Below are 14,423 nucleotides of genomic sequence, written 5' to 3' on the forward strand. Positions count from 1 at the left end.
TTAGGCCCTCTCTGGATCTCAGCTCCCCTTCTAGTAAGACTGAGAAAGACTACCTGTTTCCAAGAGAGTTCGTGACTGTTAGGTATAGGACATCCTGTAGTGTTTGTTTGGCACATGAAGATAGTCAGTGTTAGTTCCCTTTTCCTCTCATTGCCTGTGTGAGTAGTTTGCCTGTGGAGCAGATTTGAGAGGGATATACAGAAGAAAGCTGCTTTCCCTGCATTTGGAAAACACTGGTGATGATGTGAGAATCCCGCCATTATATCACAAAGTGATTTTTCTCCCCTTATCTCTTTTCTACATAGCTTGTGTTTAGCTTCAATGAAAAGCTTTTTGGTTTGCTGGTAAAGGACATCGAAGCCATGGATCCTAGCATCTTGAAGGGAGAGCCTGCGACAGGTAAAAGACAGAAGGTATGTTTTATTTCTAATAATCACTGTGATGTGAATTGTGAAGATTAGTATAACATTTCTAGCCATTCTCTTGCTCAGTGTTTTCTTTCATAGTATGTACTCTTTCTTTTTAGGTAGTAGGGAGAAAACATTGCTTTTGTAGCTAACACTTATCAAAATATATTTAGCAAAGTGTGAATTACACTTCATTGCAGACTTAATAGTAATTTGAAGTTTGTATGTGTACTTGTAATCTGGTTGAATGCAGATAATTATTGTACATAAATAATAACTGTAAGTCAGGCATTATCAAAAGATACATGCATTGAAATTAAGTAGAAATAGTAGAAGGTGGTTAGGACAAAAATAAATGGAATTTAGATGATAGTTTAGAAGACTTGCTCTGCTCAAAGAGATCTTACTTCCCCTTCATTTTTGGCCTTGCTTTGAGAAGTCCAGAAGTTCACTCTTAGGCTAACTACTAATTATTGTCTTTCTATATAGATTGAAGTAGGACTGGTTGTTGGAAACAGTCAAGTTGCATTTGAAAAAGCAGAAAATTCATCACTTAATCTTATTGGTAAGATTTGCAATTTTTATAAGTCTGAATAAAGTGGGACTATGTCTGTTATCATATGTGGCTCAGCTACTGTGATTTTCAAGTCTGGGAGGAGAATAAGGGCACCTCTGTTGAGAAGGGTTATCATGAAATCACGCAGTATTTCATCACTGTCCAATGTGCCAATACAGATAAAAAGTTTGGGGCACCTGGTGGCTCAGTTAGTTACTCATCTGCCTTCAGCTGCCTTCAGCTCAGGTCATGATCCCAGAGTCCTGGGATCGAGTCCCACATCGGGGTCCTTGCTCAGCAGGGAGCCTGCTTCTCGCTCTGCCTCTGCCTGCCACTCTATCTGCCTGTGCTCACTCTCACGCTCTCTCTCTCTCTCTCTGTGACAAAAAAATAAATAAAATCTTTAAAAAAAAAAAAACCAGAATGAGGTCTCTATGTGTAATTTTTAATTTCCTAGTAATCACACTAAAAATCTGGAAGAAAATACAGAATAAAATTAATTTTAAACTTTTTTTTTAAGATTTTATTTATTTATTGGGGAGAGCACACAAGAAGGAGCAGACAGAGAGGGAGAGAAGCAGACTCCCCTACTGAGCAGGAAGCCCGGTGTGGGCCTCGATCCCAGGACTCTGGGATCATGACCTGAGCTGAAGGCAGACAGTTAGCCAACTGAGCCACCCAGTTGCCCCTAATTTTTAAACTTCTAATTTTGAGATCAGTTCAGGCTTACGGAAGATTTGCAGAAATAGTTCAGAGAGGTCCTGTATGTTTCACCAGCTTCTTTGGTGTTAACATCTCAAATAATCATAGTACAGTTACCCAAACTCAGTTAACATGGCTATGTCGCCACTAACTAAACTACAGATTTTATTGGGGTTTCACTAGTTTTTTCATTATGTCCTTTCTGTTCTAGGATCTGATTCAGAATCTTACATTGCATTTAGTTGTTTAGTTTCCATAGTCTTCTCTGGTCCCTGACAGTTCCTTAGGTTTCCACTGTCTTCATACACCTTGGTGCATAACGTGTCTATATGCACGTTGGGAACTGGCTAGCCTGCCCGTCACCTGGTGGTGTGTTAAATATGACATTAGCATCATTTCTATTAGTGATTGAGTTAAATGGTGAGTGTGCAGGTGAGGAAAGTCTTTCCACAGGTTCATAGCTCAGTCCTACTCTTGTATGTTAGGTAACGCAGACTGGACTCTAAGAAAAGTAACTCAACCAGAATGATGATGCCTGTATGGTAATTCCGATTCAGGGTGATGTCTTCCCAAGTACAAAGTAGAGGATTTTCACTGGTTGCATACCATTATTTCCAAGGTTATTCACTTTTAAATATGTGACCTTTTTTATTGATCCATAAATTATCATTCCCTCTTTACTGTTTTTTTACTGTTTTTTTTCTTAATTTTGCAGTAAAATATTTGTTTCATAAATTACTGATATTCACTCAAGAACAACTCGCACACTCTAAAATCTTAAAATTTGATTTTATTTTCATAATGTTTTATAATTCATTTTGTTGCTTAACATATTTCAAGCCTCTTAGTACACCTCAACAATATAATTTTTAATGATTATATATGTTGTCTTATGGAGATCAGATTTTTCAGAATCTCCTATTATTGATCCAATATATTTCTGAAATGATTTCTTTGTATTTCACACACCTTTCATACACCATTTATTAAGGTATCTTATCTTAAGGGAGTTGCATGACTTTCATAAATGTGGGTATTTCTAAGTTGTGCAAAGGTGTGACTGATGGGCTTTTTTCCATTGATAAATAAAATTGTGTATTGATTTAACATGCCCACAAGAGGGCAATAGAGTGTAAGAAATATATTTTTCATGGCTTCATAAAGGAAATGAGTCCACAAAACCCTAACCATACAATCACCAACTAGGTAAACTTTTTCTAATGTGATCTTTTCTTCCCTAATTAAAAAAAACTGTATCACTTTATTTTTGTTTATCGTAGAGTGTATTAAGGCACTTTTATTGTTTTTGAGATGGCTAATGTGGTTCTCTTGAGTTACTTTAGGTGGCACTATGACATTTAAATTAGATCGGTTTTTAATCTTTGAAAATTAGGAAATGTTAATTTTGAAATTATTAAGACCTTAGGATAATTTTAGACTTTTGTGTGCAAGTGGGGGAAAAAACAAATGACATCAGACTTACTCAGTGCCTCTTTTCAGGCTAAGGGGTTTATAAACGTAATCTAGATAAATACATGTATTTTTAAATATACTTGCTTCAGGAACCTTGAGGGATTGCTAGATTTCAGTTGCATTTCTAGCAACTAGTGTTGTCTTCATCAGATGTACACATGGTGTTTGTTTTCATCAGCCAAGTTAGTTAACTTGGTTAGGATTAGAGGTTAATAAGACCAGTCTCCATGGATTGATTACAAATGGACTACTGCATGAGTTTAGACATTTTGGAAATGTTTTACTGGCCCTGAGTGGGTCCACACAACTAGTTAACATAGCAAAACTCATTCTTCTTATTAGAAAACCAGCTAAAAGCATGTTCATCTTTGCATAGGATAGCTTCTCTTTATGCATTAAGAGTGCCCAGCGATTTCTGTCTTTTTTCACCTAGTAATGAAGTTCTTGTTTCACATTTGATTACCTTTGTTTGACATAGGCAAAGCGAAAACCAAGGAAAATCGCCAATCTATCATCAATCCTGACTGGAACTTTGAAAAAATGGGAATAGGAGGTCTGGACAAGGAGTTTTCAGATATTTTTCGACGAGCGTTTGCGTCCCGAGTATTTCCTCCAGAGATTGTGGAGCAGATGGGTGAGTTTAAAAAGGAAAATTTGATAAAATCTTGTATTGTTAAAAAAAAGAAAAGAAAAGAATGCCAAGAAGTGTTTTTTTAAATAACATTTTGAAATTATTTTTCAGACATGCTAGTGTATTTTTGTGTTCTAACTTTTTCTTTTAAAAAAAAGTTCAAAAAATTTTTTGAAGTATTAGAATTTTTAAAATTACCTTTTAGTGTTGGGGGGAAGTAGAAATATTTGTGGCTACTTTATCTTATTTATTTATTAATTTAAATATGTGTATGGACATATTTAGAAATTTCATTTTTTAAATTTATTTATGAATGTTTTTCTATAAGACACATTTAGGAATTTCACCGGACTCTAAAGAGCCACTGTGGGTCTAAGGTTTACGCCGCTGTATCATCATTATCTGTTAGACTGTGGGCATTGTTCTTATGTTAGCTACGGCCTCTTTTTATTGTGCTGTTGTATTACCCGATTAGTACATTTTCATACCTAGTAAATGGATTCTTGGCACGTTTTTCAATTAGATAAGTTTGATCCAAGAAGACAAATGCAGAATATACGTGGGAGTTTCCATACTGCATATAAAGAAATGTGCTATTCATTTATCATTTCCTTCTTGAAGGTTTATTTAATTTATCGTTGTGTGAAGTGGCTTTATTTGCCATAGTGGAAATGCTGTCATGACTGTTTTCATATCCATATGATAGGTTGAATTGGAATGTGTGCAACAGAATTTCTGAGAAAGGAATTTATAACATAATAGCTTCTGGCAGACTGTTAGTATAAAAACAGTATCTTAAAAAAACCTGAAGGAATACAAATATATTACTCCCTTCACCTCCATCATTCTTTATCTTTCCATTGCTACTGGCAGATAAAAGTATGGTGAGGAAAAGAACTGCTTTCTAGGCACTAAGTGCTTGGTTCTATTAGCCGCCTATTGTTGTAGCCTTTCTTCCTGGCCATTCATTCTGATAAACTACAGGCACAGCACACACCTGTTCTCTGGGTAAAGGTCGAGTTTGGAGTTGGATTAAGAGAAAATGACAGAGACCCTCATCACCTGAGTTTTATACACCTTGAGATGGCAATAACAGACTTTTTTATCTGAAAGATAACAAAGGCCAAGTCCATAAAAAACAGAGTTTTAATTTGGAGCACAGTAAAAAATGTGGTAATTCACGATCTTGGTACTGTGTATTTTGAAGCACCGTAAGTCCACAAAGCTTTTTGAGCAAGACGTGGAAATATTGTTTGCATATATTTTGGGTATCAGGAGAGATAAAAGGATGATTTTAAATGTTCTGTTATTCTTAGGGCACATTTTTCACTGGTTTTCAAGACTGAGCTCTGTGCAGAGTCTAATGATTCTGTTTCTTTGAACATTTATATTATCCAGCCAACAAGTAGAAAAATAATGGCTTCTGTTATAAGCTGTATTATAAATATTATCTCACAGTTTTTGGAAGCTATCAAGGATTCACTTATTTAGATATGCATTTCCTGTCTGTGCATTATGCAAACTCTGCTCATTAGGGTCTCTGTCTGCAGTTGGGTAGATAATACAGAAAGGAGCAAAACTCATATTGGTCAACTTGTTACTTTGCCAGCTGTTGGAGAGCTTGGAGTTCAATTGAAACAGATTTGGAATTTTTGAGTGAATTTAATCTGTTTCTGCAGTCGTATTGAAATTAGTTAAATTATAGTAGTTGGCCTTTTGTTATTGTCAACATGTTTTTTGGCTAAGAACCATGGATTTGAATTTTGTTTGTGAGGGCTACTATCTAGAACCTTTTTTGTGGATTTATTTTTCTAATACTTTTACACCAATTGGACAGAAAATGAATTCTGTTCTTTAAAAAAAAATTCTTTTTTCTCTTTATGGCTTTTTGCCATCAAGATACATGCTACCAATTTGATTTAAAAGACAAAAAGTATAAAACTACCTTTGCTTTTGGGCTAAATTGAAAGGCATTATTTTCTTTATTCTGAATGAAGATTGTCAGTGTCCTAAAGCTCATTTTTATAGTAAAATGGCTGGGAAATAAATCTCCTGCTATACATAGGTCTTTCCCTGTTTTCCATTAGAGTCTTCTTTTTTCCTTTGAATTTTGGGGGAATTGTATAGTAGAATACCTCATTGCAGTCTAAGAACAGTGTAGTTATAAAATTCCCATTAGGCTTTGGTAAAGGTATATAAAAGTACAGATTGCTACATTTGGATAGAATATAAAATAACCCTGTGCAAGTTCCTTTTATATATACCCTATGTTCTTTTACTCTACTCTGCCAGGTGGGAACAAAATTGTCTAATTTTTTCCTCACTCTTTATTAACTAAATAGCTAAACATCTATGGTTTGGGGATCTGATTAGACACTGGGTGTGATTGTTTAAATCAATTAAAATTGAAAAAATAGTGATTAGAAAAGAATAATTTATGTAGGTTATGGAGCTGTTTTGTTTTGTGTTAAGTAGAGAACTTTTTTACTTTTGGCTTGAGACCAAATGATGGTGTTTACCATGGAGTCTACAGTTATGTCTGCTTTGTAAGTAGGAATCTTAACTAAATGGGTCTCTTTGCCCGTATATCAAAGTTGCAAGTTCACAGAGTGATCAGTTTATACTTCTTTTCTCTCATTGTGTTCATGAGTGACAGTTTTGCTTCTAGGTAAGAGTTCTTTCCTTTTGCCCATAAAACTTCATGTTCCTTTCCACCATTGAGGATGTAGTTTAGAAATGTGCAAACTGTCGCTGGTGAGGGGTATGAAGACCAAAAGTGACCAGAGGTGCACAGTGTCGCGGGAACATTCGAAGTCAGGTGAGGTCACGCCCATGCAGTCAGTGTCCTAGGAGCTCCGTCCGAGTCCCAGGGTAGAGGCGTGGGTGTCACAAAGTGGTGTCTCTAAGTCGCAGTGAATGACCTCAGCAGCCAATGGTGGTCCTCGAGCTCAGTCAGGTGGCTTGTGTACTTGTGTTCAGTCACTGCGCTTTTCTCCCTGGCAGGCGGTTTTGTGGAGAGTGTTGCAGGTCATTAATTGATCAAGTACCTCAGTTCTCATCGTGGCTCTTTTGTTGGCAAAGCTAGAGATTCTGTAAAGAAACTTCATTTTTCAGCATCTCTCCAATGACCTGTAAGCTGTAAATGCCAGGACAAAAAGACCCACCAAAAATCCTCTTCAAAGGACAGTGGAATGATTGTTAAAGAATTAGCACCTCTTGATGTCGTTTTGGGACTGGGTTTACATGTAGCCAAGGAAAGGGGCTTTGGCAGAAGTTACCCATCTTAGAGCTGGAAGGAACGGGTGTGCAGACTGAAGGCCTCCAGCCTCGCACTGCCTTTCAGGGATGCTATACCTTGCCGAGATCCAGGCCACCTAGTGGGGAGGAGAGCCACTGTGAGCTCTTGTGCCCCCCCCTTCTTGGAAACAGACTCCTTTGGTCCCCTTTCTGCAGGCCTCCCTCTCTAAGCCCATGTTCAATCTGTATTTTTAAGATTTCTTTTGACATTCTAGAGGAAAGCAACTCTTTTCTGATACCGTAAGGGAAACCGCAGTTACTCTAAGGCATAGAGCGCCGAGAAGATAAGGAGCCTCTCAGTGGCAGGCAGACATCTTTCACACGCTAAGAACAGTGCAAATAAAATACGTGGAAGAAAGGGCACTGAGGTTTTGTATGCGCCATATTGGGGAGAGCGGGAGTTCTTGCTCAGATTAACATAAACACTGACACTCTTAAGATGCATTTTCACACCCCCACTCATGAGGGGAGATTGCAATTTAAATGGGGGTTAAGACATCTAGCCGAACTCCAGGGCTCTGTAAAAGGAGCCCTAAGGCTAAAGAGCTTATCTGAAATTTGAAAAAAAAGAAAAAAAATGAAGCTTTCTGACATTCATCTTTTTTTCCTTGTATTAGTCATAACTTGCTTTTCAGCTATATTTTAGGTTTTGAATGCCAACCTGACATCTGTTCAAGTCTGCCTGTAATTTATTAGGAAAGGAAAAGAAAGCAGTGGCTCCCTAGTTAGAGATGCAAAACTTCCCTCTTCTGCTTTACCACCAAGTACTTATAGATGATGCTTGAATATGAAGCAGTAATAACTTACTAATTTACTAATTCCAACTTTATGTTGGGAAATTTGTCAAGTTTTTTTTTTTTTTTAAACTGGAAGAAAAAATGGCTTATGACCATGTGATTTCCAAAAATCTCTAGAACAGGATTTAGAGCTAAAGCAAACACCCTAAAAAAAGTATTATAGGGGCTTTTTTTAAAATAAGTTGGAATTTTTAACCTTGAATTAATTCTTTTATTGGTTTTAATTTTGTATGTGAAATTTACTTATATTGGAATAGAAAAAATGTAGCTGTCTCATATCTCAGAGTCAAACCATATGTAAATTCAGTCAGCATTTTTTATTAATAGATAAACTTCTAGAAATAAATCTTTCGAGGAGGTAGAGCTGTCTATTGAGTCTAAGTTAATGGATTAGGTTTGCTGAAAACTACAGGTCAGGTACGTGTCCATAATTGGGTCACTAGTCTAAGTTTGAACCTAAATGGCCAGCAGTAAGGAAGTAATTAAACTATGCTGCATGCTCTTAGCCTTGCTATGGAACACAGCGAAGTGGGTCTTAAAATGCTACAGCTCCTAGTATATAGAGATGTCTTAATAAGAAATATATATATATATAAAACTAAAAGTAAAATGCATTAAATTGAAAAAAAAATTTACTTATGTGGAAGGGAAGTTAGGTTGGGAAATACAGGGAGATTTTTGTTCTTTTACTCTCCGTACTTCTGCATCTGAATGTTTTATGTGATCTTAGATTTCTACTTGTGTAGTTAAGAAAACAACCAAAAGGTAGTATCACAGGCTCTTTTTTGTGGCGGCTTTACTGTCAGCAAAGCAAGGGAACGTGAGAACAGGTGTGTCCCATGTCCTTCATGAGGTTTCCGTGGAGGAGAAGAGCACGGGGTAAGGGGACCCTCCCCCTGGACTTTGATGGTAGCCCTTGAAATAGGGGAGTCAGAAGCACCTGTCCTTTTTCACTGAAAAGAGAAAACCGATTTCCTGATATGTAACAAACTACTTCCTCCTATTACTTTTCTTCCTTATATTAATGAGTATAAGTAGTTTGTACTCCCTGAATTTGCATCCAGGCCTTTACTCAGCTGTGGAAGCCTGAGAGGGGAGAGAGTGGGACACAGGGACTTGAGGAAGAGCAGACATTCTGATGTGTGAGGACCTGTGCTTGAGTTTGCTCGGTCCTTACACCTTTCTGCCAAGGAATCCAGCTCCTGCGACTCCTGACGTAAAGTGGTGGGTATTTCTTCCCCTGTTACTCCCGTGTTGAGATTGGCGATGATGACGTCGATGACAATGGTGGCTAATGCTCCTGTAGTGCCAGGTGCTGTTGTAACTGCTTTATGTAGGTTGACTTATTTAATTCTCACAACAACCTTATCAGGTAGGTACTGTATCACCCCCATATGGAGAAGGGAACTGAATCTCAAAAGGTTGAGTGACTAATCCAAGACCTATAACTAGTAAGTGGCGGAGTCAGATTTGGACCCAGGCAGTCTGGACTCAGAGGCCGTACCCTTAACAATTACATCGTTCTTCTGTTATGAAAGCCTGTCCTATAAAGCTGCTAAAAATGGGCCTGCTCAACCCCTCTTCTTGGGGCTTCTGAGGTGGTTTTTTGAGGGAGCTAGAGTTGAGGGTTTTTCAGCTGTGGCATCATAGACATTTTGGGGCCTGATCATTATTTGGTGTGGGGCACTGGCTGTCCTGTGCATTGTAGGATGCTTAGCGGCATCTCTGGCCTCTGCCTACTAGATGCCAGTGGCTCTCTCCCCACCTCTAGTAGTTAGAATCACAAATATCTCCAAAGACTGCCAACATGGCCCTTTGAGGGGTGCAAAATCGCCCTTGGTGATCTAGTGCATGCCCTTGGCTTCCCTTTGCAGATGCAGAAACTATGGCCCAAGGTCACTAGGCAAGTCACAGGCAGAACTAGGACTAGAACTTGGTTCTCTTGATTCAGGAACATTTGAAGGAGGAGAAGGAAGTGACTTACTAAGTTTGTCCAGCAAGTAAGTGGCTGAGTTGGGGTTGGAAGTAGGACGTCTGGTTCCAAATTCTGATTTCTCAGCTGCCTCTCCAGGTACTGGAGAGATGGAAAGAATCAAGGAGCCAAGGAAGCCCTGAAGTTTAGGTCAAAGAATATTTTATGATGAGTAAATAAGTGCCACTTTTTCCTTTCTCCCTTAATTAATTCTCAAAGAAATTTGCGAAGTTTTTCATATAGAAGTGTTCTGGGAACTTAGACATGACAGCCTAGAAGGGTGGGACAGAAGAGAGGAGTTAACTGAAACCCTGAAGGTCTGAAGGTCTAGGTCTTGCCTCATCCCCCCACCATTGCCCACACACAAGTATAATTAAGCATTCATAAAATACAGTGCAGAAGTCACACTTCTGCATTTAGGTATCAGATAAGACAACTTTTTAACTGTTTAAACTTTTCCTGCAATTCCTATCAAAGTACCATCCATTTTTTTCAAAGAAATGGAACAAATAATCCTAAAATTTATATGGAACCAGAAAAGACCGCGAATAGCCAAAGGAATATTGAAAAAGAAAGCCAGAGTTGGTGGCATCACAATTCCGGATTTCAAGCTCTATTACAAAGCTGTCATCATCAAGACAGCATGGTACTGGCACAAAAACAGACACATAGATCAATGGAACAGAATAGAGAGCCCAGAAATAGACCCTCAACTCTATGGTCAACTAATCTTCGACAAAGCAGGAAAGAATGTCCGATGGAAAAAAGACAGCCTCTTCAATAAATGGTGTTGGGAAAATTGGACAGCCACATGCAGAAAAATGAAATTGGATCATTTCCTTACACCACACACGAAAATAGACTCAAAATGGATGAAGGACCTCAATGTGAGAAAGGAATCCATCAACATCCTTGAGGAGAACACAGGCAGCAACCTCTTCGACCTCAGCCGCAGCAACATCTTCCTAGGAACATCGCCAAAGGCAAGGGAAGCAAGGGCAAAAATGAACTATTGGGATTTTATCAAGATCAAAAGCTTTTGCACAGCAAAGGAAACAGTTAACAAAACCAAAAGACAAGTGACAGAATGGGAGAAGATATTTGCAAACGACATATCAGATAAAGGGCTAGTGTCCAGAATCTATAAAGAACTTAGCAAACTCAACACCCAAAGAACAAATAATCCCATCAAGAAATGGGCAGAAGACATGAACAGACATTTCTGCAAAGAAGACATCCAGATGGCCAACAGACACATGAAAAAGTGCTCCATATCACTCGGCATCAGGGAAATACAAATCAAAACCACAATGAGATACCACCTCACACCAGTCAGAATGGCTAAAATTAACAAGTCCGGAAATGACAGATGCTGGCGAGGATGCGGAGAGAGGGGAACCCTCCTACACTGTTGGTGGGAATGCAAGCTGGTGCAACCACTCTGGAAAACAGCATGGAGGTTCCTCAAAATGTTGAAAATAGAACTACCCTATGACCCAGCAATTGCACTGCTGGGTATTTACCCTAAAGATACAAACGTAGTGATCCGAAGGGGCACGTACACCCGAATGTTTATAGCAGCAATGTCTACAATAGCCAAACTATGGAAAGAACCTAGATGTCCATCAACAGACGAATGGATAAAGAAGATGTGGTATATATATACAATGGAATACTATGCAGCCATCAAAAGAAATGAAATCTTGCCATTTGCGACAACGTGGATGGAACTAGAGGGTATCATGCTTAGCGAAATAAGTCAATCGGAGAAAGACAACTATCATATGATCTCCCTGATATGAGGGAGAGGAGATGCAACATGGAGGGTTAATGTGGTAGGAGAAGAGTAAATGAAACAAGTTGGGATTGGGAGGGAGACAAACCATAAGTGACTCTTAATCTCACAAAACAAACTGAGGGTTGCTGGGCAGAGGGGGGTTGGGGGGGGTTATGCACATTGGGTAGGGTATGTGCTATGGTGAGTGCTGTGAAGTGTGTAAACGTGGAGATTCACAGACCTGTACCCCTGGGGGGAAAAAAATATATATATGTTTATAAAAAATAAAATTATAAAAAAAAAAAACACTTTTCCAGCCTCTCTGTCTCTGCTAATGAATTAAACCACCTCCTTCTTCATCTTCCTCTTTGTCATCCTCTTCTTTCTCCCTTTTCCTCCTCCTCCTCTTCCATCTCCTCCTCACCCCCTTTCCTCTTCCACTTGTTCTTTTTGAGATTAGTGGCCTTTTCCAAAATCTCAGATTTTGGAAATCTGAGAGTATTTCCAAATATGGCAGGAGAGTATTGACTAGAAATACAAAGATCTCTTCATCTGTTTGGGTTTAAAAATTTGAGCAGAGAAACTGTCCCAATTGAGATTTTTAAATTTTCTTGTTTCTGGCAGATTTTCTGGGACTTAAATGTGACAAAAATCGGTGGACTTCTCTTGGCCTGGAGAAGAAGTATTAAGTGCTCAATGTATGAGAGTGAATGAAGTCTCTGTAACACTACGGTTTTATAAATAAACTATGTTTCTAGTAACCAGATCCATTCGAATTGTCATGAGCTCAAAGACATGAAGCGTTGATTATAGGACTGTAATGTCTATCTAATACTTACTAATAAGTCTAGTCCACTTTCTTCGTGTGTTTTTCAGTACCTATGGTATCATTAATACAGGAAGGAAGTGATTGCTATGGGTGTATCCGGAAGCTTTGTCTAAGTGAACTGTCAACTTCGAGATGGAACATGAATGCTAAAATTAAATAATCACTTAGAAGTTAAGCACCATAACCTAACCAGTGATATCAGAAGTCAGTATATGGTAAAGTGCCAAACGAGCGCTATAGATGAAAAGTCCTATAGCAATTTTAAGAGAGAGAATCCCCGAAGACTTCATGGAGGATGTGGAGCTTGAGTGAGGCCCTGAATGCCGAATGAATTTGGATAGGAGGAGAAAAGGACGGTTGTCCATGCGCTGGGAAGAGTGACAGACTCAGCAAGGTGTAGAATTCACAGCTTAGACCAGTCTAGCAGAGCTGTTGTTGGAAGAAACAGGAAATTAGATTTAGAAGTTAGATTGGGGTTGTATGTGGAAAGTGATGAATTGGGAGATGAGGACTTCTCTCTCTCTCTCTTTTTTTTTTGTAAATACTAAACCTGTTTGACCTTTGGGACAGACTCAGGTGCTTCTTCTATGCTTTCTCCATACCTTTTATATACTTAAAATGTAGCTCTCTTCTTAATATACTATAATTTTTCATTTGTATTACACTCATAAGGGGGAGTTTCTCAACTTCAGCATTTTTGACATTTTAAGGTGGATCATTCTTTGTTGGGAGAAAGGCCTGGTCCTGTTTGTTGTAGGCTGTTTAGCACCATCTCTGGCCTCTATCCACTCAGTGCCAGTAGTTCCCTGCCTCCTTCCCTCTGTGTAGTGATCGAAAGTATTTCACTTGAATGTCAGAATTGCCCTGCATTGAGAACCGCTGCTCTAAGACCTTTGAAGGCGCAGTCGTAGCGTCTTTTTAGCAACGTGTTATCAACATCAGGGCTGTTTAGAATGTGGTCTACAGACCATTGCTGGACCATGAACCATTGTTACCAGTCCAAGATGAGATAAATATTGAAACTGAGAATAAGACTTTAGAAAATTTTTTTAAAACAATTTTATGTTAGCACAATGTTTTTTATTGTATTTTGCAAAAATATTGATTAGAAACTTTGAAGGAAAAAAAACTGGGCCTTAGCATAGATAGTTTGAGAAGTATTGCCCTACGTAAATATTTGCTAAATGAATGAAACTTTTTAAAAAAGATTTTATTTTTAAGTAACCTCTACATGCAATGTGGGACTTGAACTCAACAACCCCAAGATCAAGAATTGCATGGTCTACCAACTGAGCCAGCCAGGTGCCCCTAAATGAATGAAATTTCTGAACAAATGATTATAATGAGGAGTCATTGGAGAATTTTTAGTAGTGGAATAAGATGAAGTGAATGTTTTAGAATAGTTAATTGGTTATTCTGTGTGAATGGATTACTCTAGAGAAGAGGTGGAAGACTGCGTAGCTTGGGAGACCAGTAAATTCTCCATTTGTGTGGTCCTCAGAACCTGGATTGGGTGGTGGCAGTGGAGATGGAACAGGAGGAAAAGACACAAAAAATGTTACAGAGATGAAATTGGCAGAATTTGGTGATTACTGATTGTGGGTGACAGAGTTGGAGGGGAGGAGTCGGGTCTCACTGAGAAAATGTTAGAAATGAGAAAACCAGGAGGACCTAGTTTGGGGGGTTTGGAGAATATCATTGCATATCTTTTCATTACCATGAGGAGAAACTAGAACCTGAATTGAAGACAGGAAGAATTACTGATACTTGTTTTTAGGAAGGCTAGTTCAATCTCTGTTGACCACTCTTTCTTTTCTTTTTTTAAAGATTTTATTTATTTATTTGACAGAGAGAGATCACAAGTAGGCAGAGAGGCAGGCAGAGAGAGAGAGAGGAGGAAGCAGGCTCCTGGCCAAGCAGAGAGCCCGATGGGGACTCGATCCCAGGACCCTGAGATCATGACCTGAGCCGAAGGCAGAGGC

At 38.6% G+C, this 14,423-nt stretch overlaps 1 protein-coding gene across 1 annotated transcript in view; it reads left to right on the plus strand.

Moving 5' to 3' along the window:
- The window catches only part of NSF (N-ethylmaleimide sensitive factor, vesicle fusing ATPase), a 147,793-nt gene that overhangs the window by 45,125 nt on the left and 88,245 nt on the right, over positions 1–14,423 (plus strand). Inside the window, exons 6-8 of the mRNA XM_032870954.1 lie at positions 306–413; positions 897–972; positions 3,617–3,772. Coding sequence (XP_032726845.1) covers positions 306–413; positions 897–972; positions 3,617–3,772 — 340 coding nt within the window. The remainder of the gene's footprint in view (positions 1–305; positions 414–896; positions 973–3,616; positions 3,773–14,423) is intronic.

Source organism: Lontra canadensis, unplaced genomic scaffold (assembly GCF_010015895.1).
Source record: "Lontra canadensis isolate GAN:19392208 unplaced genomic scaffold, GSC_riverotter_1.0 scaffold41, whole genome shotgun sequence".
NCBI classification, from domain to species: Eukaryota; Metazoa; Chordata; class Mammalia; order Carnivora; family Mustelidae; genus Lontra; species Lontra canadensis.